Below are 21,941 nucleotides of genomic sequence, written 5' to 3'. Positions count from 1 at the left end.
CACCCAAGGATAGTGAGGTAAGGTACCCTTTTTAGGGACTATATCAATTTAAAAAATCCTTCCAAATAAAAGAAAAACTCTAAGGGTCAAGATGAGAGATGTCAGGCTGCTGATGGAATGCATGACCTAGGACAGATAATACTCAAAGCCATGGTCAGGATGACAGAAAATTCCAAGTAATGGGAGAGGGGACTGGGCTTACCATGCCAGAGCCTTTTCTTGCTTTCTCCAATTCTTGGAAAAAGTTTTCTAACTCTTTACCTTCAATATACCCATTTCCTGCAAAGATAGCAAAGAAAAAAAAAGCAATGAATCTCCAAGCGAAATAGTAAGATTTACAGTGGGTGGGGTGGGGAGGTCGGGGCCTTCACGGAGGACTTGTTCTCCTCACTGGTCATTAAGCAGGTGTCCGGGCCAACCCTGGACTGTTAGGGATGTGGGTCCTGTCCTCTAGGCATTTGCAACCATAGAAATCCAAGATGAATAACGGTGTTTGGAGTGTACGTTTAGTAGTCAGAAAGCACTGGGAGGGGCTGGCGTCAGGACCATGCCTCAGAGGGAGCAGGGGCTGGCAGCTGTCCCTCTGTTGCCTGCTGGGCAAGCAGCAGGAGCTGGAGCTCTAACAGGGGACAACAGGTCATCAGCCTCAAGGTTTGTGGGCAGGTGCCAAGCCCCGGTCACCAGGGTGGATTGGGTGGGAGGCAAAACTTGAGTCTTTGGTGTACTCAAGTTGGAGGCTATACTGAATTGAAGGTTGTCCACCTGGAACTCAGAATGTGACCTTATTTGGAAATAGTGTCTTTGCATATGTAATTAGTTAAGATGAGATCCTACTGGCCCTAAATCCAGTGACTGGTGTCCTTAAAAGAAGTCCACGTGAAGACACAGAGAGATACTCAGGAAAGGAGGCCACGTGAAGAGAGGCAGCGATCAGAGTGGTACGTCTCCACACTAAGGGCTGCTGTGGGTTGTGAGCCACTGCCAGAAGCCAGGAGAGGGACATGGAACATACCACCCCTCAGAGCCTGGAACCAACCCTGCCTACACCTTGATTTTGGGCTTTGCGCCTCCAGGACTGTCAGAGAATAGATTCTTGTTGTTTTAACCCCAGTTTGTTGTACTTTGTCATGGCAGCTCCAGGAAGCTGATGCAGAGGGAAGAGTGGAAGGAGAAAGGCAGAGTGTCTATCCCATGGTATGGGGGCACCTGATGTTTTAAAAAGCTCCCCAAGTGATTTTCATGCCTATAGCAAGAAACCACTGGCTAAAGGTCAAGTTCCAAATCTGAACTGAAGCAGTTGAGGAAGTTTCTCATAGAGAGTATTCAACTTGAAAAGGAAAGGGAGGTGGTAGCTTGTGTCAGGGGCATATGGAGTTACACACTAAACAAAGAGGATAAAGAAGACGTGTTTACCCTGGCCTTGGTGGGAGCTTTGGGGAGGGTGGAGGTGGATGTCAGAGCGGGAGTGTATGTTCTTCCCAGCCTCCCCTCCAGTGCCCCATGATAATAAGTAACCTTACTGGTGCCCTCTAGTAGGAAAAATGCCACAATATGGAAAGTGTATGGAGGGCGTCATGTGAGATAAATTATGTATTTTTATCTGCAGGGAAAAGATACGATTGTAACTGCAGGTTGGGGAGTAGTGCATGGTGGGGAAAGATTTGAGTCCCCTTTTTCCCTTAGGCTAGGGAGGTCATCTTTCTTCTAGGATGTTCTGCAAAGCTTCTTAGGAGAGCTGGAATTTCACGAGTGTATGCCTACTGCCAGCGAGGCCAGCTGGAATGGGGTGGCGGAAAGGGGGGCAGAGATGAAGGGCTTTCTAGACAAAAAGGCAGTCGCCAGTGGACAGTGACTCTGAGTTGGAGGAACCAGTACGTTGTGTCTCCCTGGGTCACTCCCTGCCGTGATCTGGCTGTTCTTATATTTCTCAGGCAGGAAGCTGAGCTCACCTCTGGGTCCAGGAGAAGCCCAAGGCTGAGGTTGCAGTGGGGTGGTGTGTGTGGAGCTTGTACAGTGAGCATGCACTGGGGTTAAATGTAGCAGAGGCCTCAGAGGTGGGCTGGCCCAGGGCTGGATGGACATGTGAGTCAGTGGCTGTGAGTCTGTTTCACGAGTGTACTAGGAGGAGGCTGAAATAACTATGGGGCTACTTGGACAGCGTGGGCGGGAAGGCCTCGCTGAGAAACCCCAGCTACTAGCAGAGGCAGCAGGGGGCCAGGAGCCGGCCAGCGCCCCAGTGGAAAGAAACTTCTCCTTGAGTCCGACTTGTGCAGGCCGAGTAGCAGGGGGCTGCATGACCCCTCTTGCCACCAGCACCTCATTCTGTGCTGAACAGAGGAACAGAAATGTGGTTCAATTCTACAGCCTTTGTTTTTTTTTTTTTTTTGAACTGAATAACAAGTTCAACACTGTGGGAACTATAGCCAAGTTTAGACATAGGCCTGTTCCCCAAGAGCATTTAATAGTCTCCTGGGGTGAGGGAGCCACACAGGAACAGAGGTATCTGCCAGCTGAAGGGAGAGGGTGAGGAGCAGAGGTTAGGTAGGCTGCAGGGGGCAGACGAGGCATCTTCCATCACGGACGTGGGAGAAGGGCCTCCGCTACCCTGGCTTCCCTCAGAGTGACTCCCTGCCCATCAGGCAGGAGGCACCTGTTATCCAAGGCGGGAGTAGGGGACAGGTTGGCCTGCCAGCTTCCAGGGAGGAGTTCAACACTAGGCAGGTGGTTTGCTTTTTCTATGACCATCTTATATGGGGGTGGGGTGGCTGGCCACCCCACAGACCTCGAGGATTGGCATTGATAAGGATGTGGTTAACACAACAACCATCCCTTCTAATCTCCACATCAAACCCCACCCTGTGAACATTAGGGAGGGGCTGGGTGGAGCCAGGGACCCTGCATCTTGCCTCATTCTAGGGTCGCTACCATTCTTCACCACCACCGTACCTCGGGTTTCCCCAGATTCTGAAGTGAGTCAGCACTTCTTCACAGTTGATCTGGCCACAGACACTTGGACGACCTTGACTGAAGAAGGCCCTGCCCCACGCAGAAAGGGGTCTGTTTCTCACTGACGTTTGTGTGTACAGATTTTCTGAGCATTGACCAGGTAAGAGGAGTCTGAGTAAGAGCTGTAAGGCTATCACCATTTCTGTGACTGTTCACGTGATGCTGAGCCAGTCAGTCTCTCTGAACTCTTGATCTTTCTTGATCTCTAAAATGGCTGTAACTGTTTATGCTCAAAACTACTTATGCTTTTTTTTTTTTTAAACTTTATATAGAGTCATTGTGACAGCCATACAACACAAAGCTGTGATAGCATTCTGGAAAATGTAAAATCTCACATAACTTAAAAGCATCATTTTATATTCTGTGCTCTTAAGGTCTTCTAAACCAATCCATGGCTATAAACCCTTTGGCCCAAAGAGTTGCAGCATTACTGCTCAGCCTCAGCATCCTGGTTCTCAGCCCAGGCTAGGTATTAGAACCACCCAGAAAGCTATTAAACCAGCACCATCGCCTGGACCCTGCCCCCAGAGCTCCGATTTAATGGGGTGGGGGTGTCTCACGGGCACGTTTTCAAAGCTCTCTGGGCAACTGTGAGGTGCAGTCAGGACTAAGGACTGCTTTGGAGCAGCCTGTCTCCAATTTTAAGGTATGTGAGAATTACCCGGGAGCTTGTTAAAATGGAAGTTCTAACGTGGCAGATCTGCAGTATGAGAGCTTGACATCAAAGTGTGGTCTGTGGAATGGGAACACTGGAATTACATGGTAGCTTGTTAGAAATGCAGAATCCCAGGCCCCACCCCAGCCCTGCTGATCAGAATCTGCATTTTAACAACATAGGAGCATGAACATTTGGGAACTGCTGCTTTTGAGTGTGAGCTCTCCTCCCTAGAGAGACCATGCCTTTGGTTTCACCTTTGAGGTTGAGCTTCCCTGGTGGCTCAGATGGTAAAGTGTGTGCCTATAATACGGTAGACCTGGGTTCAATCCCTGGGTTGGGAAGATCTCCTAGAGAAGGAAATGGCAACCCACTCCAGTATTCTTGCCTGGAAAATCCCATGGATGGAGGAACCTAATAGGCTACAGTCCATGGGGTTGCAAAAGAGTCGGACACGACTGAGCGACTTCACTTTCACTTTGAAGTTGAGGTGGAGGGCTGGTGTGAACCCTGAGGTGGTAGACCAGGGTTTCCTTTTAAGTGACAGCACCTCTTTTGACAAGAGTGGCCTAGACCAGCACTATTCAGAGAGTGATCAGGGCCTGATAGTGTCAATATCACCTGGGAGCTTGTTAGAAATGCAGATTTCTAACCAACCCCAGACTGGCTGAATCAGAATTGTTGGCAGTGAGTCCCGAAAATGTGCTTTTGAACCAGCCCTCCTTTATGCTCCAGTTTGAGAAGCATGGAGCTGGGACTGTGGCGGTGCGTGCTCACCAATCTGTATTATTCTATGTCCCTTCTGTTTAAGGAAATCAAAGAGGGCAGTTAGGCAGTTTCGAGTTAGCTGCCCAAGAAAGCAACCAGGAGGCCATGCCTCCTGGCTCCCTGTCAGGAGCTCAAATTTATGAAAGGGCAAGTAACCTTCTACCTTCAGCCCCGGTTTTCTTTGAGACACATCTCACCCTTTGTGGCAAGAAATGGGCTTCCTCTGGCCCTGCTCCAGTATTAATAATATACCTTTGCACAGTGTACACCATATAAAGAGCTCTCCAATTCCTGTCCCATCTGGTCTTCAGGACCCTGCCAGGTAAGCAGACGGGTGCTATCGACCTCACGTTAGAGAGAAGGAGTTTGAGGGGAAAGAGATTGAACCACAGCTTACAGCCTGTTTTCCTTTGACTTGCTCCAGGGGCAACCTCTGTCCATATCTCTGTTTTGTTTTGGTTTTTCTCTTCGTCAGTCTTACACAGACACAGACAGATGGACACAGACATACGTCTCCCAGAGGCTCCTGGGGGAAGAACCCAGTGCGCACGGCTACTGCATGAATATTCAGACACTTGACTTTGTCTGTGTTTCTGCACCGAGCTGCTTCTGGAACACTGGCTTTGGAGCTGGGTCCCCTGAACCTGTGGACATCTGGCAGCCTAATGCTGGGCCAACTCCCAGGGGTGGAGGCCAGAAGGATGGGACAGATTGGGCGAGAGAGGAGGGGAGGCAGAGGGCCGAAGCCAGAGGCCCCGGCTGGGACTGGCTGGGCAGAGGCGGGATCTGATGCAATCTGCCAGGACAGCCCCGTGGGTCAGAGCTGGAGAGGCTCAGTTCTTGAAGAGCCGCATGCCTGCTCTATTAATTCTGGCTCCCTGGGTACTAGAAGAGGTTTCCCCGAGAGGTCTCCTTAGCCCTGGAAACCTCCCCCAGGGGCTCAGCTACTGAAACTACTCAAGTCTAGAGGGAGATAAACAAGGCGAGTAGGGCAGGGATGCAGGATCACTGCTGGCTGCCCTGGTGAGGCGGGGCAGGCTGAAGTGTCTTGTTTGTGCAAACGTCCCCATAGCTGCCTCCCTGGGGAGCCCCAGCTCTTCTCAGACACAGCTGCCTCCCCACTCAGCTGGCACCATCACCCTCAGAGAGGTTGGGCCATGGGGCACGAGTCCACACGAAGGGCACCCTGTGCAGGGCTGGTGCGCTGTGGCCATCCACACCAAAGGGCACTGTAGGCAAAACAAACGGGGACTTGGGGGTGAAAGCAGAGGTGGGGTGGGGGCCTTACTCTTAGGGCTTACCCAGGTGGGGCGGGACGCTGCTCCCAAAGAACCCCAAATCCCGACCTCAGGCGCAAACGGGACACGTGGACCCCACAGAGAAACACCGACAGGGTTAAAAGAAAACCACCCTCAGACAGCGCTGGCTCCCTCCTGGCCTCAGACCCTCTGACTTTAATGTTCTAAGAAGCAGTCATTTTTATAAATCCTATGGAGAAGGCAATGGCACCCCACTCCAGGACTCTTGCCTGGAAAATCCCATGGACACAGGAGCCTGGTAGGCTGCAATCCATGGGGTCGCTAAGGGTCAGACACGACTGAAGCGACTTCACTTTCACTTTTCACTTGCATACATTGGAGAAGGAAATGGCAGCCCACTCCAGTGTTCTTGTCTGCAGAATCCCAGGGACGGGGGAGCCTGGTGGGCTGCCGTCTATGGGGTCGCACAGAGTCGGACACGACTGAAGCGACTTAGCAGCATGATCATCTTGTGAACAGCACAGTTGTGTTGCATAGTAACAGTTGTTGTGTTTGTGTAAATGCCTAGGTACAGGATACTCCGTAACCCTTTCTGGGCAAGTCTTCTTGTTTTTCCTTTTATCGAGTTTGATTGGAGTACAGTTGCTTTACATTGTTGTATTAGTTTCTGCTGTGCAGCAAAGTACATCAGTTACACATATATCCACCCTTTTTCAGATTTCCTTCCCATTTAGGTTACCACAGAGCATTGAGTAAAATTCCCTGTGATCAACAGCAGGTTCTCATTAGTTATCTCTTTTATTCACTGTGCTGTGCTTAGTTGCTCAGTCGTGTCTGACTCTCAGTCACGACCCCATGGACTGCAGCCTGTCTGGCTCCTCTGTCCATAGGGATTCTCCAGGCAAGAACATTGGAGTGGGTTGCCATGCTCTCCTCAAGGGGATCTTCCCAACCCACAGATCGAACCTAGGTCTCCCGCAATGCAGGCAGATTCTTTACCGTCTGAGCCACCAGGGAAGCCCTATTTTATGCACAGAGGTCTTCTTTTCAGTATCTCAAAAGCCTTCATTGAGAATTCCAGGGCAAGCTGCCCAGGCCTCTCTCCACCTCTGAGAGGCACTGCTATTCAGCTTTCCTCAGCTTCCCCATCAGGGACACAAGCTCATTGGTGACTGAGAGCTGGCCTGGCCACTTTCCGTCTGGCCGGCCAGTGTTCCCTGTAGGGGATGGGCTGGGAGGATGCTTCTGTTATTACCCCTGTGGAGAGAGGTGGGAAGACTGGGCAGGGCCTTCCTTAGTTCTTGGTAGTCCTCCCTGTCAGTAATTTTCAGTCCTTGGGGCCACACCATATGGAGCAAGGCTCAGCCCTGTGCAGGGCTTTGAGAGCCTCCCGCATCACCAGGGCCATCTGGAGGCAGACAGAGGCCTGCAGAACTCTGGGCAGAGGCCCACAACTGGAGAGAGAGATGTATTTCTTTGGGGGGGCAGTCCCCATAAAATTATTTTCTTCTTGACTCTTTTTATTATTTTGCTAATTACACAAGAAGCACAGGCTCTTGTAAAACACTATAGAAATTAACATCAAAAGTTAAAGAAAATGCCTTTTAATTTGACATCATCTACTCTGCAGAGAAGACCACTATTGTTATGTTCTAATATTTTCCATCATACTTGTTTCATTAATAGTAAAAATGGGCTCATACTATAATAGTGTCATGCTGCCAAGTGAAAAAATGTCTGTAATACATCTTGGATGTTTTTCCATGTCAGTATAGAAGCCCCATCTCAGTCCCATTGGTTGTATAATATTCCACTGTAGAGATTAGAAGATTCATTTTCCTGTTCCCTAGGGAAGCACATTCTTTCTCAAAAGTTCAGTATCCCAAAGAACTTGGTAATAGACCCCTGTGTTCACACAGCTTTATGTATACGCACGAGTGTATCCATGTAGGATGCTTCCTGGGATGAGTGGGATTCCCTGCACTGACCTGCGAATGTCTGTGGGCCTCTGGGAGAGCAAGGATCCCCAGGCTGGCACCAGCTTCCAAAGAGTAGCGAAGGCCAAGGGCAGATCTTGGCTTCTCATAGACCCCCTCCTGATGGTCAGCAGAATAGGAGCCTGGTGGCCGTGTGGTCAGAACCACAGACAGGACAGCGTCAGCTTGGAACTGGGCATCTCTGAAGCCCGGATCTTGCACATTGAGAAAGGTTCTGACAAACGAGTGACCAGGAAACAACAAAACGGTGGACTTAGTTGTGTAGGGCATGTAAAGGTTGCTCAGCCAGGCTCGCAGAGCGTGCTCGGCTGCCGTCTCCTTCACCTCACCTTTGAGAGACGACACCTGAGCCTTCCAGGCGCATGGCCTTGGTGGCCACTGAGGAGGGATGGGGAGGGGGACCAGGAGAGGAGTTGTGGGCCCCCCACCCTCTCATTTCGCAGTGTGGTATTGTGAGAAGAATGGTGTCTCTTCGAGGCCCAGTTTCCCCCTCTCCAGACACCTGCTCCTTCCTTTCTCCACAAGGCTGATGGTAATCTTGGAGATACTCTCTTTGTGCAAAGTCACCAGGATGCTGGCTTTTCCTCCTTGTTAGAAATGGGCTGAGTGAGGGTTAGACCCCCTGCCTCGTCCTCACTCTCCTCAGAGTCCAGCTTCTCCTCGGACTCCTGGCCTCTGTTTACTAGAGTCCAGGAGGGGTGGGTCGGTGCTCCCTAGTGGCTGGGACTAATTGGGCTCCAGTGAGCTCACTCCAGAGACCTGGTGAGCCGAGTCTTCCCAGAGGTCTTTAACTCCCTGAGTGGCAGGAGAGTCGGGAAGAACCCCAAGATAAAAACAGAAGCCAGAGTTAGTAAGAGGAGGCCCGGCCAGGGCAGGGAGCACCTCAGGGGTGAGAGGGAAGATCACTGGCAGCCATGAGAGGTCAGGAAGGGACAGACAGTGAAGATCCAGAGCCAGGTGACCCACAGGATAATTCTGGGTCCTTTAGTGGAATTTCAGTTTGGTTGTGACATCATTTTCTACCACCTCTGGCGTTTTAATCTCCTACGCTTTCCTTCTCTGTGAGGTCCATGGTCCCTCCTTGGAACTTCCCTGAAGCGGTGGTCAGAGAGGGCGATGGGATGCCAAGTGGGACGATGAACCAAGAAGCAACTTAGCTCCTTTTCATGGAGGAGCAGAGGGAGCCAGAGGCACAGTGGTTTGGGAGTCTTTAATGACTCTTTGGCCTCATGCTAGCTTAGCTATGCTCCAGCCATGCGAAGGACCCCTTTCTAGTATTAAAGGAACTGCCTATTACCTCCAGGGCTGGGTCAGGGGCTCTTCTGTGAGTGAAAGACAGGGGAAGCAGGTGTCCAGAAATCAGAGTGGGGAAATCAGAGTGGCCAGGGGCCACTTTGCTCCATGACCTTAGAAAAGTCACACTTCATGTCTGTTCCCTCATCCGCATCAGGAGAGTCATGATCTGCCCAGAGCCTCTCTGTGTGGAGCTCAAGAAGGTGTGATCGTGTTTTGAAAAGTACAAAGTCTCAGACACGTGTGAGGGTTTGCCTGATTATCGAGAGTGCTATTGGTTGTCCCTGTGAGAACAGGGGGAGAGGAGAACTGTGGAGTCCTCTGTTTATAGCTGACTCATCTGGCAGGAGGCCGGTGGTATAACCTTGGCCACTTGGTAACTTTCCTTGAATCGTGCAAGTCTTTGGTGCAGATAAACTGGCAGGAGAAGCCTTAGGGACTGTCATGTCACCTGGAATATGAGACAATCTTCTCATAGCCCTTGCTCCTGAGGGAGTTTTATGGCACCAGCCATGGACTGGAGACACAACCCCTCCTTAGCCCCATTTTACAGATTTAACAATCTACCCTCCTCCTTCAGTAATGCTGAGGCAGATCACACGGCCTCTCACCCCCAGATTTCTTGTTGGCTCCTAGAGAACAAATCTTCACTCATCAGCATACCCGTTAACCCCTGCCTCTCCACAGCACTCTGGGGCAAAGTACCTGCTCAGCTACCTTTCCATCCACCCTGCTGAGGCAAGGAAGGGAAGGGAGAAGAATGGAGGGACCCTCCACCTGATCCTCCTTCTGGTTCCCACCCCCTTCGCTCTTAGTCCCAGGATAAACACCCTGGACCACTATCCTGCCAGTGGTGTGAGATACCAGAACATTTCAGATGCCCACCCCAGGCAGGACTTCTGAGAAAGAAATAAGATCACTTAAGTTGGGGTGGGGGGTGGTGGTGGTGGTTTCGTCGCTAAGTTGTGTCCGATTCTTGCGACCCCAAGGACTGTAGCCTGTCAGGCTCCTCTGTCCATGAGATTCTCCAGGCAAGAATACTGGAGTGGGTTGCCATTTCCTTCTCCAGTGGGAGTGGTAGAGAAAAAAGTCTCTAGTGATATCTGAAGCCTCTAAAAGGGAACCTCCCTTTATGCCTGAGTCAGACCATCCTAGACCCTTGGAATCCCTAGAGCCAACTTCCAAAGGTCATTCAGTCCAGCCCTTGGTTTTTGGTTAGTCAGTATCAAGACCATACAGACCAGAGGGTCAGTCACTGAGACATTTAAGATGGTGCCTCCCCTGACCCAGGGAAGGAAGGAGTCACCCAAAGCACCCAGGATTAGCACCCTGAAAGAATGCGTCAGGCTGACACCCCAAGCTTGCCCCCCACCACACCCACTGCTGCTGTGAGTGGGACCTGCATGCCGGTGAGGGATGGAAAATGGCAGAGGAAGCCCAGGGGATGCTCACTGCCCGGCTGTCCTCTCCATTCCTCCTTATACCAAACAGGCTGGGGAGGCCAAGGGTGTTCCTTCAGCACCCCGCAGCTTGCCCCAGCCCCCTGGACCCCTACTTGGCTAACCTGGTATTCAACAAAAGGGGAACTTTGGGGAAGAAATGAATGGGCTTCTGAGACCTGTGGCTGCAGCCGCTGAAGGCAGGCTGTTACCTTGAAGGGGAAGGTGGGGGAAGATAAAATGGCAGGGGGAGCCTTGCCAGCACAGGCATCCTATCTGGGAAAGCCCCAACTTGCCCAGAATGAGGCTGCAAAAGCCGGTGGGCTCTGTCAGGGGAGAAAAGTTCCTGACAGTTGTTACTGGGCAGCGAGGTGTCTTCCAAACTCAGGACCCCGACCTCAGCAGGTTCTGCGGCCAAAACATGCCCTGGGGGCAATCTAACACCTGCCTACATCGTCACTGACCCCTTCCCTCCACTGCAGGTCCCCTGGGGGCGAGCGGGCACACAAGTTGGAGCTTTACTGACCGTCTGCATCGAAGTGCTTCCAGATCTCCAGGAACTGGGTCGCGGTCAGCTCGGCCAGGTGCAGGTAAGGTGGCTGCTGCTGTGGGCCAGCCATGGCGAGCCGCTCGGAGACCTCAGGCAGCACCGCGCTCTCCCTGCGCGCCGGCTCCGCTCCAGGCACTCGCCAGGTCCTGCGCGCCACGCTGCCTTTATATACAATCCAGAGGCTGCGCCCGCGCCCTGCAGCCGGCAGAGGGCGCGCGTGCTCAGAGAATCGGCTTGCGTCTCAGCGGGGCGGCGGCCGCCCAGGGGCTCTGCAGGAATTTATTTTCTGGGTGGGGATGCCTGTCTGTGCTGAGACCACTGTGGACCTGGACAGGGAGAAGGCCCTCAAGTGCAAAGGAGAGGTTGACCTTGCCTTCCCTCTCCCACTCTCTGATCATCTTGAGAGCAGCCACCACGTATCCTCACTAGCAGCGGCAATAATAAATAACTGTAGTAACAACACCACCGCCAACAGTAGTAATAATAAGTTTGACAAACCGTTAGCCCTGGCATTTCGGAGTCCTTCTAGGACTCTCTCATGCGTTGGTTCGTCTGACCCTTCCTCAGCAGGAAGACCAGGGACCACTTTTCTGATACGGGGACTTGAGACTTCAAATGACTTGCCCTGCCCAGCCCTCTTTCCTTGCTATCATGGTCCCTTAATGGCCAAGGCCTGGGAAGAAGCCGAGGTTCTCTAGGCTTTACTGGGGTTGGCTGGAATCAGCGACCCCCAGGGAGTGGAGAAGGGGCTACCACTGATTGCCCTCACCTGGGTACCTCGCTCCACCCTCTGATGCCTGCTAGCACCTAGGACAGGCCCTGGGGGCTTTCAGGCCCTTGTGCATGAACTAGATCCTCCTGCCCCAGGTCTTAGCCACTCCACCTATGGGCATCATGGGAATTTGCTGAGGCTGATGGACCCAGAGGATCCCACACTGACCTAGGAATGATCTCAAAATGCTGGTCTCAGAGAAGATGGAGACAGCTGCTGAGGGTACAGCCCGAAAATATTGACAGGTCTCCTCCAGCTGGGAACTGGGCTCCCTCCCATTCTCCTGGGGGGCCTGAGCCTGGGGGGCTGCCCTGTCCTTGTGAACCATCACCCCCAGAGTGGCAGCTTGTCCCCACCTTTCTCTCCTCTCCCGCTGAGTGACTGAGAAATGAATTGATGCTCATTAGCATGTGCTAATGAGTGTTAGCTGAACTGCCTTCCAAAGGGAGAGCAGAGGCAGGGAGGTGAGAATGAAAAGGAGGTCACCAGGGGAGAGAGGAACGCCAGGAGGAGACGCGGAGACGGAGGGGCAGGCTGCCCCTTAGGGGAGGGATGAGCCCTGAGTGAGCAGGGCTGAAAGACGCAACACGATGAAGAGTCCAGAACCACTTCTGGTTTGTTTTTTTTTTCTTTTTTTTTTTTTTGCCTAGCACAAAAGTGTTTCCAGTTACTTGCAGGAACAGAGTAAGAGAGAGAAGTTGTCATAAAAAGCCAGCTTTCCAGGCCTGTATGCACCCTCTGCCCCCATGCTGTCTGGTCCAGGGCTGAGGAATTCACCAAAGCCGCTGGGTCTAGGGTGGTAGGATTGTCCAATGGTTAAGAGCAGGCACTCTATAATCAGGCTGCTTGGATCTGAACCCCAGAATAAGCTGTGCGACCTTGGGCAAATTACATAACCTATCTGTGCTTCAGTTATTCTCTTTTAAAACATGGGAATGTAGGTATCTACCTCACAAGAATTGTTGCAAGGATTAAATGAGCTCACACTCCAGCTGCCCTTTGTGGAGACGGAGATTAGCGGCAGTTGGCTTGGCAAGAAATTTCTTGGCCAGCATCCCTCCTTGAGGGAGCCAATAGCTTCTAGAGGGGCTCACCCCAGAGTGAGACCAAGGAAACGCTGGGCCAGACTCTTTAACATTACACTGTGCTGCCGGCCCCTTTTGGCTCTGCCACTGTCATCTGGGCTCCTCGGCTCATCTCCTGTGCCCTCCTCTGGCCCAGACAGGGCGAGAGATCTCAGCTCCAGTTCTCTAAAGATCCAAACCAGTACCTCTTTGCTGCTGGTTTTCCTGGCGAGAAAGAGAGAGTGGAACTCATGCTTGCTACTTTTCAGAACTGCTGAGATGGGGGAAGATGTTGGCCTGGCGAGGAGAGGTCCTGAGTATGACTGCAGGGTTCCACAGTGGCCTCCAAACCCGGCATTGGGACAGCCCTGCTTTGTCATTTTCGTGCATGCTTGGAGTCTCCTTCTGGGAGGCGCACCCCTCACTTCCAGATACAAGCCCGGGAGGGGTGGCAGAGCCCAGGCAAGTCCCTTTGTCCCCAAGGTGAGTCCTGCAGAAACAGTCACGTTTAGTACTGACAAATCCCTGCCCTGGGATTGGAGAGATGTGGGTGCAAAACCTACTTTGAGACCTGTGCTCAGTCGTGCCTGACTCTGTGACCCCCATGGACTGCAGCCCACCAGGCTTCTCTGTCCATGGAGTTTTCCAGGCAGGAATACTGGAGTGGGTTGCCATTTCCTCCTCCAGGAGATCTTAGACCTTGGGCAAGCTATTTAACCTCTCTGATCCTTAGTAGAAATACAAGTCATAATAATACTGGTGGTGCAAAGTTAGTGTAAGGTCTAAAAATAATATACTCAAAGTTAGTTATCAAGAATCCTGGCAGCAATAAGTGCTTACTTAAAAAGTAGATATTATTATTAATATAGAATGTTAGAAATTTTTTCTTGTTGTTCTGAAATAGTAGCACACAAGGGACTGAGTACCCCACTTGCAAAGCTCCTCCCCAGGAGCCAAATATCTTGTGTTCTGTCTGCTGGGCTGCCCTCTGCTTCCAACCAAAGCCATGGGCTGTGAAAGGAGAAGCTGCCTGGGGGAGAAGGAGGAACCTTAGTCTTCAGGGAGTGCAGCATGTGTGGTTTCCCTGAAGCCACACTCTGTTGGGGAGACTCTAGAAAACTTCTGCAGGTCATGAGGGGTGCCTTCTGTAAGGGGACATTGGCAGGCCCGCCTCTTCCCCGAGCAGAATTCTGGAGTCTGCACATGAAGACAGAACTGGTGCTTTTGTCTGCCTCAGAGCTGTCTGAAGGCTCAGGCTGTCCTGTCCTGGGCCTAGAAGGAAGATGGGAGTGATCACACCCCAACCCGTTCCTGGTCTCTGCAGCCCCTGGAGGTCACTGTTGTTTCTGTGAAAGGTGCATGGAGTTGAAAGGAGGAGCAGAAGCCAGATACTGCTGGTTAATTCTTGGTGTTGAAGGAAGCTAGGGTAGAGCTGAAAACAGCTCCGATAAAACCTTCATTCAACTGTGCAAAGGGCCCTCGAACTCCCTAGAGACCAGCCCACAGTTCTGCAACCTGAGGTGACCGGGTAGCTAAGATCTCCTCCTGGCCCCGGGCCCCCTACTCACTGAGGGAGGAGACATCTCCAAACCGGCCCACGCCTCCTTTCCATGATCAGCCCCAACCCAAGACTCTCAAGTCTCTCATCCAGTTTGCAATGGGGGAGGAGGAGAGCTTTGAATAAGAGCAGAGTCTGGAGTTTTAAGCTGGACCTAACCAAGTTTAAATACCTGAATGTGAGAAGAAGGGCATGGATACAGAAATTACTCAGGAATAAGAAAGAGAGTCAATGAGCACAGTTGAAAGCAGTGACTATAGAAACAAAATTCTTTTTATGTTTATATCTAAATTGAGTCTTGTGATTATTTTTGGGCATCTGAAGTTCTGCTACTCTTCCAGAATCTCCGCACATGATTTATAACAATGACGATGAGGACCACAAGGATACCTTTAGATGACTTTAAAAAGAGGGCTTTATTGTGCCTTGCTTGGTGAAGTCTTCACAGCTATCTTATCAGTGCAAGAATTGGGCCCATTTTAAAGATAAGGAAACCAAAGCTCAGAGAGATTAACACCCAAGCATGACCTGGCAGGAGTGGGATACAGGGAACATTCTAGCTTCTCTAGTATATGGAGACCTTGTGGACCAGGTGGCAAGGCCCTGATGTGCTTAGTCACTCAGGCATGTCTGACTCTCTGCAACCCAATGAACTGTAGCCTGCCAGGCTCCTCTGTCCTTGGGATTTCCCAGGCAAGAATACTGGAGTGGGTTGCTATTTCCTTCTCCAGGGGATCTGTCTGGATTGAACCCATGTCTCTTGTGTCTCCTGCACTGCACGTGGATTCTTTACCTGCTGAGCCATCGGGGAAGCCACTGGGGAAGACAGTCCGAACAAAATAGTTCCCATTTTCTGACCACCGGAGCTGCAGGGCACCTCCTAGGCAAGGAACCTTGCCATGTCTGCTGTCCCTGAGATGCCAGGCGCTCAGCTGATGGTTGCTTCCTCCTTCTCCAGAAGGGGCAACCTGGGTACATCCTCCCTTTTGCACCCCAGGCCACCAGCTGCATCGTGAGTGCTGCTACAGTCTAGTACCAAAGATGGCAAGAAGTCTTGCCCTCTGCCTCAGACCCCAGACCTGCACGCCCAGGAAGGGAGGGCGGCCTGCTGACTGAAATGGTGAGATGCAGGAGAACAGATGACAAGCCACGTTCCAGCCAGTATCCACTGGGCCGAGGTAATTGGCAGAGCTGCTCAGAGCACCTGTGCTATTTTGGAGACCATCAAAGGAAAAAATCAGAAACCCCGTTTGGTTCTTCCTTCTGCCTGGAAATATTTCTTCCAGATATTACCTCTTTGGTCTTAATAATGGTTAGGCCTGGCTACTGGGGTGCCCGAGAGCTGGCCTTGCTTCCCAGGAAGAAGGATGAAAGGGATGCAGGAGCCCAGCAGTTTCCATGGAAACGGATCAGGTGGAGGGAGAAAAGCGTCCGGAGGAACCCAGAGGTGGGAGCAGGACTTTTGAGTAAATTTGGTCTGAAGCCAGAGAATCTGCGGACAAAATACTTCCCTCTGAACCAAGGATTTGGGTCACCAGGATAGCGATACAAAGTGGAATGACAGTAGCTGGGGCTGTTGAGTGACACCCTCCCCCAACAGGCAGGGACACACAAGAGGCTGAGAGCTCCGGCCCCAAGATCCCCCATCCCCTTTTAGCTCTTGGTTTTGCTGCTAATCAGCAGCTCTGCCACGTGATGGCCATGTGACCCCGGGCAAGGCCTCTAACCTCTCTGTGCTTTCCTGTCCTCATTGGTAAAATAAGGATAATTCTAATAACTTCCTCATTGACTGTTCTGAACGTTAAGAGTTGGAATGCATGTAAAGAGTGATGAGGGCTTGGGACATAAGGAACACTCCAATGTTGTTATCATAGGCGAATAAATGGAAAGCAGATGCTAGGGGGTCTCATTGAGTCAGTGCAGCCCACTGCTTGGCCAAAGTGCAAAGATAGGCAGTAAGAGATCGCATTCCAGAATGGGAGGGAGCTACTGGAAGGGATGCCCTCTCTATGGCAGACAGACTGGTATGCAGCTGTGAGGCCTGGAATTGCTGCAGCCATCTTGACACCATGAGCTAAGAGTCTAGAGTGGCCCAAGATGGGGAAGGGCATGGAATGGGGGTGAAGTCCAATCACAAAAGGCAAGGCAGAGAAACTGCAGGAAATTGGATCATATGTAACATCATTTGAGCTGCTGGATTAAGCTGAACCTGAAGCATCTTGACCTTTTCAGTTATATTAATTGATATGTACCCATTGATGTTTAAACCCCACTTATATTAGATTTTCTTTCATTTGTAACCAAAAAAAGCTTAGCTGATAATCCAAGAAGAGGACAGTTTTTCTCATGAGACCTGGACTTGGGAAACCTTCAGGGACCGAGGCCTCTCTCTTTCGTTTTATCTTATGGCAGCAAGCCACTCGTGCCAGGGTTCTGTCTACACAGCCAACACAGTTCCTCCGGTTTCTTCTGTCCCACAGCACATGTCCTTATCGCTTTGCCTTTCATTGTCTATTATACCCACCCGGTCTCCACTTGTCCTCAAGAGTCACATTTTCCATTTCCCCTAGTGGCCTGAGTCTCTCAGTTTCCCTTTCCTAAACGCCCACGAGAAGGATCTGATTGGTCTCGTTCACTTTTTTATATCAAGTCATTCATATCATAGGCTACTGCCCAGCTATGGGTGACACCCACCCCTTGATCCCATTAGCTATGGATCCAGTCAGAAGAGGGTGAGGGGAGTTGAGGTGTGAAGCAGTACAGAGAAAGGGCTGTTGCTCTTAGAGGGAGTTGTGGGCACAGAGGCATTAATGAACACCTCTAGGCTTGGGTGCTCAGTGTGGAAAACTCAAACCTGCAGTGGGAGGTGTTTGCAGTAAACCTGCATATGAGACACTCTGACCAATGAGTCCAAATGTGAAAAAGTCCAGAGGGGAGGTGTCGTCTAGAACAGGGGTTGGCAGACTTTTTTGTAAAGGGCCATATGTAATATTTTCGGCTTTGCAGGCCACAGAGCGTCTGTCTCAGCTACTCTGCACAGAAGCAGCCAAGGATGGTATGTAAACAAACACAGCTCCGTTTCAATGAAACTGTATTTACAGAAACATGCCCTGGGCCGGATGTGGCCTGGGGGAGGTAGACTGCTGGCCCCGGAATGAATGACTCCTAGGCTCTCTCTAACTCCTTAAAGCCCCAGTTTCTTCTTTGATGAAACAGGGACACTAATAGAATCTCCAGAGAAGAGTAGTAATGATTCAGTAAAACGATGCATGTAAACTCCTCTGCACAGTGTTTGGCACGGAGTAGATAGATACTGGCTGCATTTATTCTCTTTATCGCTGGGTGGGATCTCAGAATAACTGGATTCCGTTTATTTATTGGCTGTGGGTCTTCGTTACTGCGAAAGGGCTTTTCTCTACTCTTGCGGTGAGTGGTGGGCTACTCTCCAGTTGCGGTGCTCAGGCTTCTCACGGCAGTGACTTCTCTTGATGCGGAACATGGGCCCTAAGTGTGCAGGCTTCAGTAGCTGGGGCGCACGGGCTTAGTTCTCAGCGGCATGTGGACTCTTCCCGGACTAGGGACCCAACCTGTGAATTGGCAGACAGATTATTAACTCCTGGACCACTGAGAAAGTGCCATAAATGGATCCATTGGTTTGCTTTATGAACCTACAAGAGTCTCTTCATCTTCTCTGACTTGATAATGCCTCCCTCTAGAAGATTACAGATCACTAAAGGCCCGGGGTGAAGGAGATGGAGAAAGACAAGGCTCGGGAGGAGCGCAGAGGGAAATATAGCTGCATAGGAATCTGAAGCTGCAGGGCCTCCGAGTGAGGCTGGTTTAGCCTTCGTTTGGGGACCTGGCAGGGAGCCCTGGGCTTGATTTGCAAACAGACCTGCTCTGTTTCCTGATGAAGGGGACTTCCTGATGACTGTGAGTTTGGATCCTTTCTCTAAGGATAGGTAAAGAGTGCCTAGGGGAGCAGGGTCCCACTTCCAGGATTTTCCAGGATGTAGCAGGCAGTTGGAGTGAAATACTGAAAGCCAAGGGGTGTCTTCCATTTATTCATAAGCTCATCTAAAATCAGAATTGTTCATGCTCTCAAAGATATATTTAATAAGCCCCAGCTTTGTGCCAGCACTGTAGGAGGCCCTAGGGATTCACTGGTTAGAAAATCAGAAATAGTCCCTCCTCTCGGGAGTGTCAATTCAAATGGGAGAGACAGGTATTGATCAAACTACACAATGGAATGTAGAAGTGCAGGCTGTAAGAGCAGTCCCCAGAATATCTAGTGTTTAAGAGAAGTCATTCTGAGAGGGAGTTAGCTGAGAAGGGAGGTGGGGAGCATTCCTGGGGTTTGACCCCCCTGTTCCATGGTGGAGGAACTGAAAGAAGACCAGTGGATTTGGAGCATAGGGGGTGTGGGGGGTGTGGTGGGGAAGACCTTGGAGAGGCAGGCATTGGCCAGGGTCCATCTCCAGGGGAGATGGGCGCCTTCCTTCCATCAAGGACGATCCCTGGAGAAGGGTCCTGGTGTGACAGGTTAGCAGCTGTGAGGTGAGAGCCCTGGTTAGTGAAGGGGGTGGATAGGGACCCAGCAGCGGCTGCTGCACCCCTAACAAGACAGGCGTAGTGGAGCCGTCTAGGCAGTAGCAGACCAGGCCAGCCACTCAGGAGCAGCAGCCAGCAGGGAGGACCCAGTGTTCCTCCAAGCGATGTCCACCCCTCACTGCTAGTTATCCAGTTATCACTGCCCTCCCTCACCCTCAGACACTGCCCTGGAGATGGAGGTGAGGAGAGGATGGAAAAGACTGCACGTTCTCCAAAGGAAACCAACTCCTTCAAATCGCCCTTCTGAGCAAAACAGCAGGGCGGTTCCACAAACTGGCGATTTTAAAGTGTGCTCCCCCGTTCCTGCTCCCACTGCCAGGCAGAGCAAAGGCATTTGAAGAAGACTGAACCAGTTACGGTATACAGAGAAACTGTTTCTTCCTTGCGCATCTATCTGAGTGATTTGTGGCCTTACCACACACAGTTCTTCCTTGTCACCCTCACAAGAATGGAGGTGAGGACCCTGTCTATTTTGTTCATCACTTTTCTGCAGCGCTTAGCACAGTGTGTGGCCCATATACACTCAATGAATAACTGCTGAGCAGATGAATGAACGAATGAATGAAAGGCAGCAGGGAGGAAGAGATATATCTACTTAGAGACTCACAACCCTTTGAAAGCCCTAGAAATGATCCCTTGTACCAACATGGCCAGTGCAGCTCCTGGTGATCAAGTGCCAGGCAGCAGGCCTCAGCAGGTCACCTTCGAGGGGCAGCTGCTCACCCTGCTAGGGGCTGAAGCACCGTCTCGGGAGGAGGAGCCGCCTGCTCTTGTCCTCTCCCTCATTCGTTAATCCCCAGGCCTGGCTCATAGCTGCTCCCCACCCATCATGTCAGTGGAGATGCCCTTACAGGCAGAACACAGATGGGGCTCTGGGGAGAAGGCTCAGGCCGGAAGGATCTCATTGGGCACTTCTTGGAAACTTCAGCTCCGGCTGTGATTCCTGATGGTCTCAAACAGGAGCCAGAGCCCGGGCCAGGCGCAGCCCAGCCAGTGTTGGATGGTGACAAAGGAGGAGGTCCAAGGGGAAGGGAGCAAAAGGAGGAGCAAGGGGAGGGGAGGGAAGGAACTGTGGTTTTCCAGGAGTCACAGAGACGGATAGGTCGGGCCTCCAGGGTCACTTGCCCAGAGTACATCAGTTGTGTCCTGCTGAGGACCCTTCTAACTCTGGGACTATGCTCCCTGGCTGCTGTGAGTGTTGACTGCTAGGGCTCAAAGCTGCTCCATTCTCTGGAGAATTGCCACCTTGCCCAGAGATGTTCCCCCATCCCCACTGGGGGACAACCCATGATCAATGACTGACAGATACAGGGTATCACAGTCTGGCCCCTTTCCTCAAGATGAGAGAACTCTGTGGTCCATCCCAGCTCCACTGGGGAGCTCCGGAGCTCCCCAGAGATCAGACTGAGGCCAGACTTCAGCTGAACCTATACCTTCTCCCCTCGCTCCTCAGGGTTCCTCCTGGGCACCTCCCTCAATAACTCCTTGCACAGAATCCCTGTTGCAGGCTCTGCTTTTAGGTCAGACCTCAGACACACTCTTAGAATAAGATAACAAAGATTCCTCTTTGTTCTTTCAATCCACTCATTGAAAGGCCCCACTGTTTAGTCTAGGACCCCAGTTTCTGACACTATCTAGAAATGCTATGTTTTCACAAGAGGGCAGGACATTTCCAACATGTCAGAGGTTCTAACAAAGGGTTTTACCACTGCCATTCATCAGCTGCATGAACTTGGACCAAGACTTGAGCTTCTCATGGTTTATATTTCTACATCTGAGGAACTGGGATGATGACACAATCTTGGAGTGTGGCTGTGAGACAGAGAGGGTCAGGGGAGCTGACGACAGAGAAACCGGCTTTAGAGTCAGATAGAACCCCAACCCCACCACTCCCCAGCTCCATGCCTTGGGTGTGCTGCTAACACCACTCTTCTCTGTTTTCTTATCCATAAGATAAAAGTGATGTTGGTACTAAAGCCATAGGTTCCTGAGAGCCCTAAGTACTTGCCAGGCACTTACAGCAGAGCCTGGTCCATCCAGGGAATATTAGCCATGGAAGGTTTATATGGCACCTGCCCAGACTGAGCTCCAGTACCCAGTGAGTATTGATTGCTGTTTTGGTAATGGGGTGGTATGTCTAAAGTCAGATGCGATAACAACAACAGATACCTTTGGTAGTTTGGGAGAGGCACCTAAAGAGTGGCCCATAGTGTGGCAGATGGAACCCTCAGGACTTGACAACATTGGAGGTGGGCTGAAAGGCAGATAGAGCCCACCCCCATCAGCTGGCGTGAACCTGAGGCCGTTGCTCGTCAGCAGCCTGCCGCCGGTGGCTTGCCGGCATGCCAGCCCATTTGTCACCCTGTCATCTCCTCCACACTTGAAAGCAGATACCCAGGGATCACATACAAGCATACCAAACAAGGAGCCGATTCTTTTTCTCAAGGGCTGGAGAGGGGAGGCAAGGATGGCGAGCAGCAAAGAATGACCACGGGCTTGTCCTTGCAGAGAGGATGGTTTGACAAGATGGAAAATGCGCAAATTCTGTCTTCCGCGAAGGACTGGGCAGCGAGCTAGGGCTCTTGGGCAAAAGCCAGCCACCTCCCATGTTTGCCTGGCCTGCAGGCTAAGAATGGTTTTTACGTTGTAAGTGACGGGAAAAAGTTAAAGAATATTTTATGAAAACGATAAGAAATTCAAATTTCAGTGTCGGTAAGCAAGGTTTTACTGGGACACAGCCATGCCTGCCACTGCATCCATGTACATAATGTCTGTGGCTGCCTTCATGCTGCCATGGCAGAGTCCAGTGATCACAGCAGATATTCTGTGGCCAGAAAAGCTGAAAACGTTTACTCTCTGGTCCTTTCCAGAAAAAGCTGGCTGACTTCTGACTCGGAGCATCAGGCTGGATAGAAGAGAATGATGCTTCACTCTTGCTTACATTTGCTTTCCCTCCATGATTCCATCTC

The 21,941-nt window shown here is 51.3% G+C and overlaps 2 protein-coding genes across 6 annotated transcripts in view; one reads left to right on the top strand and one right to left on the bottom strand.

The window, feature by feature from the left end:
• The window catches only part of CALB2 (calbindin 2), a 28,862-nt gene extending 17,768 nt beyond the window's left edge, over positions 1 to 11,094 (bottom strand). For all 4 annotated transcript variants that reach the window (XM_005899534.3, XM_070388040.1, XM_070388041.1 and 1 more), the window contains exons 1-2: positions 10,944 to 11,094; positions 203 to 279 (exon numbers count right to left, since the gene is read on the bottom strand). In XM_005899534.3, coding sequence (XP_005899596.1) covers positions 203 to 279; positions 10,944 to 11,037 — 171 coding nt within the window. In that variant the 5' untranslated portion in view covers positions 11,038 to 11,094. The remainder of the gene's footprint in view (positions 1 to 202; positions 280 to 10,943) is intronic.
• Positions 1 to 21,941, top strand: part of CMTR2 (cap methyltransferase 2) — a 106,307-nt gene that overhangs the window by 24,841 nt on the left and 59,525 nt on the right. For both annotated transcript variants that reach the window (XM_070388038.1, XM_070388037.1), the window contains one exon: positions 10,900 to 11,007. The gene's annotated coding sequence lies outside the window, so the exon portion shown is untranslated. The remainder of the gene's footprint in view (positions 1 to 10,899; positions 11,008 to 21,941) is intronic.

This window comes from Bos mutus, chromosome 18, assembly GCF_027580195.1.
Source record: "Bos mutus isolate GX-2022 chromosome 18, NWIPB_WYAK_1.1, whole genome shotgun sequence".
Taxonomy (NCBI): Eukaryota; Metazoa; Chordata; class Mammalia; order Artiodactyla; family Bovidae; genus Bos; species Bos mutus.
The sequence above is the reverse complement of the archived record's forward strand: the minus strand, read 5'-3'. Positions and strand labels throughout refer to the sequence as shown.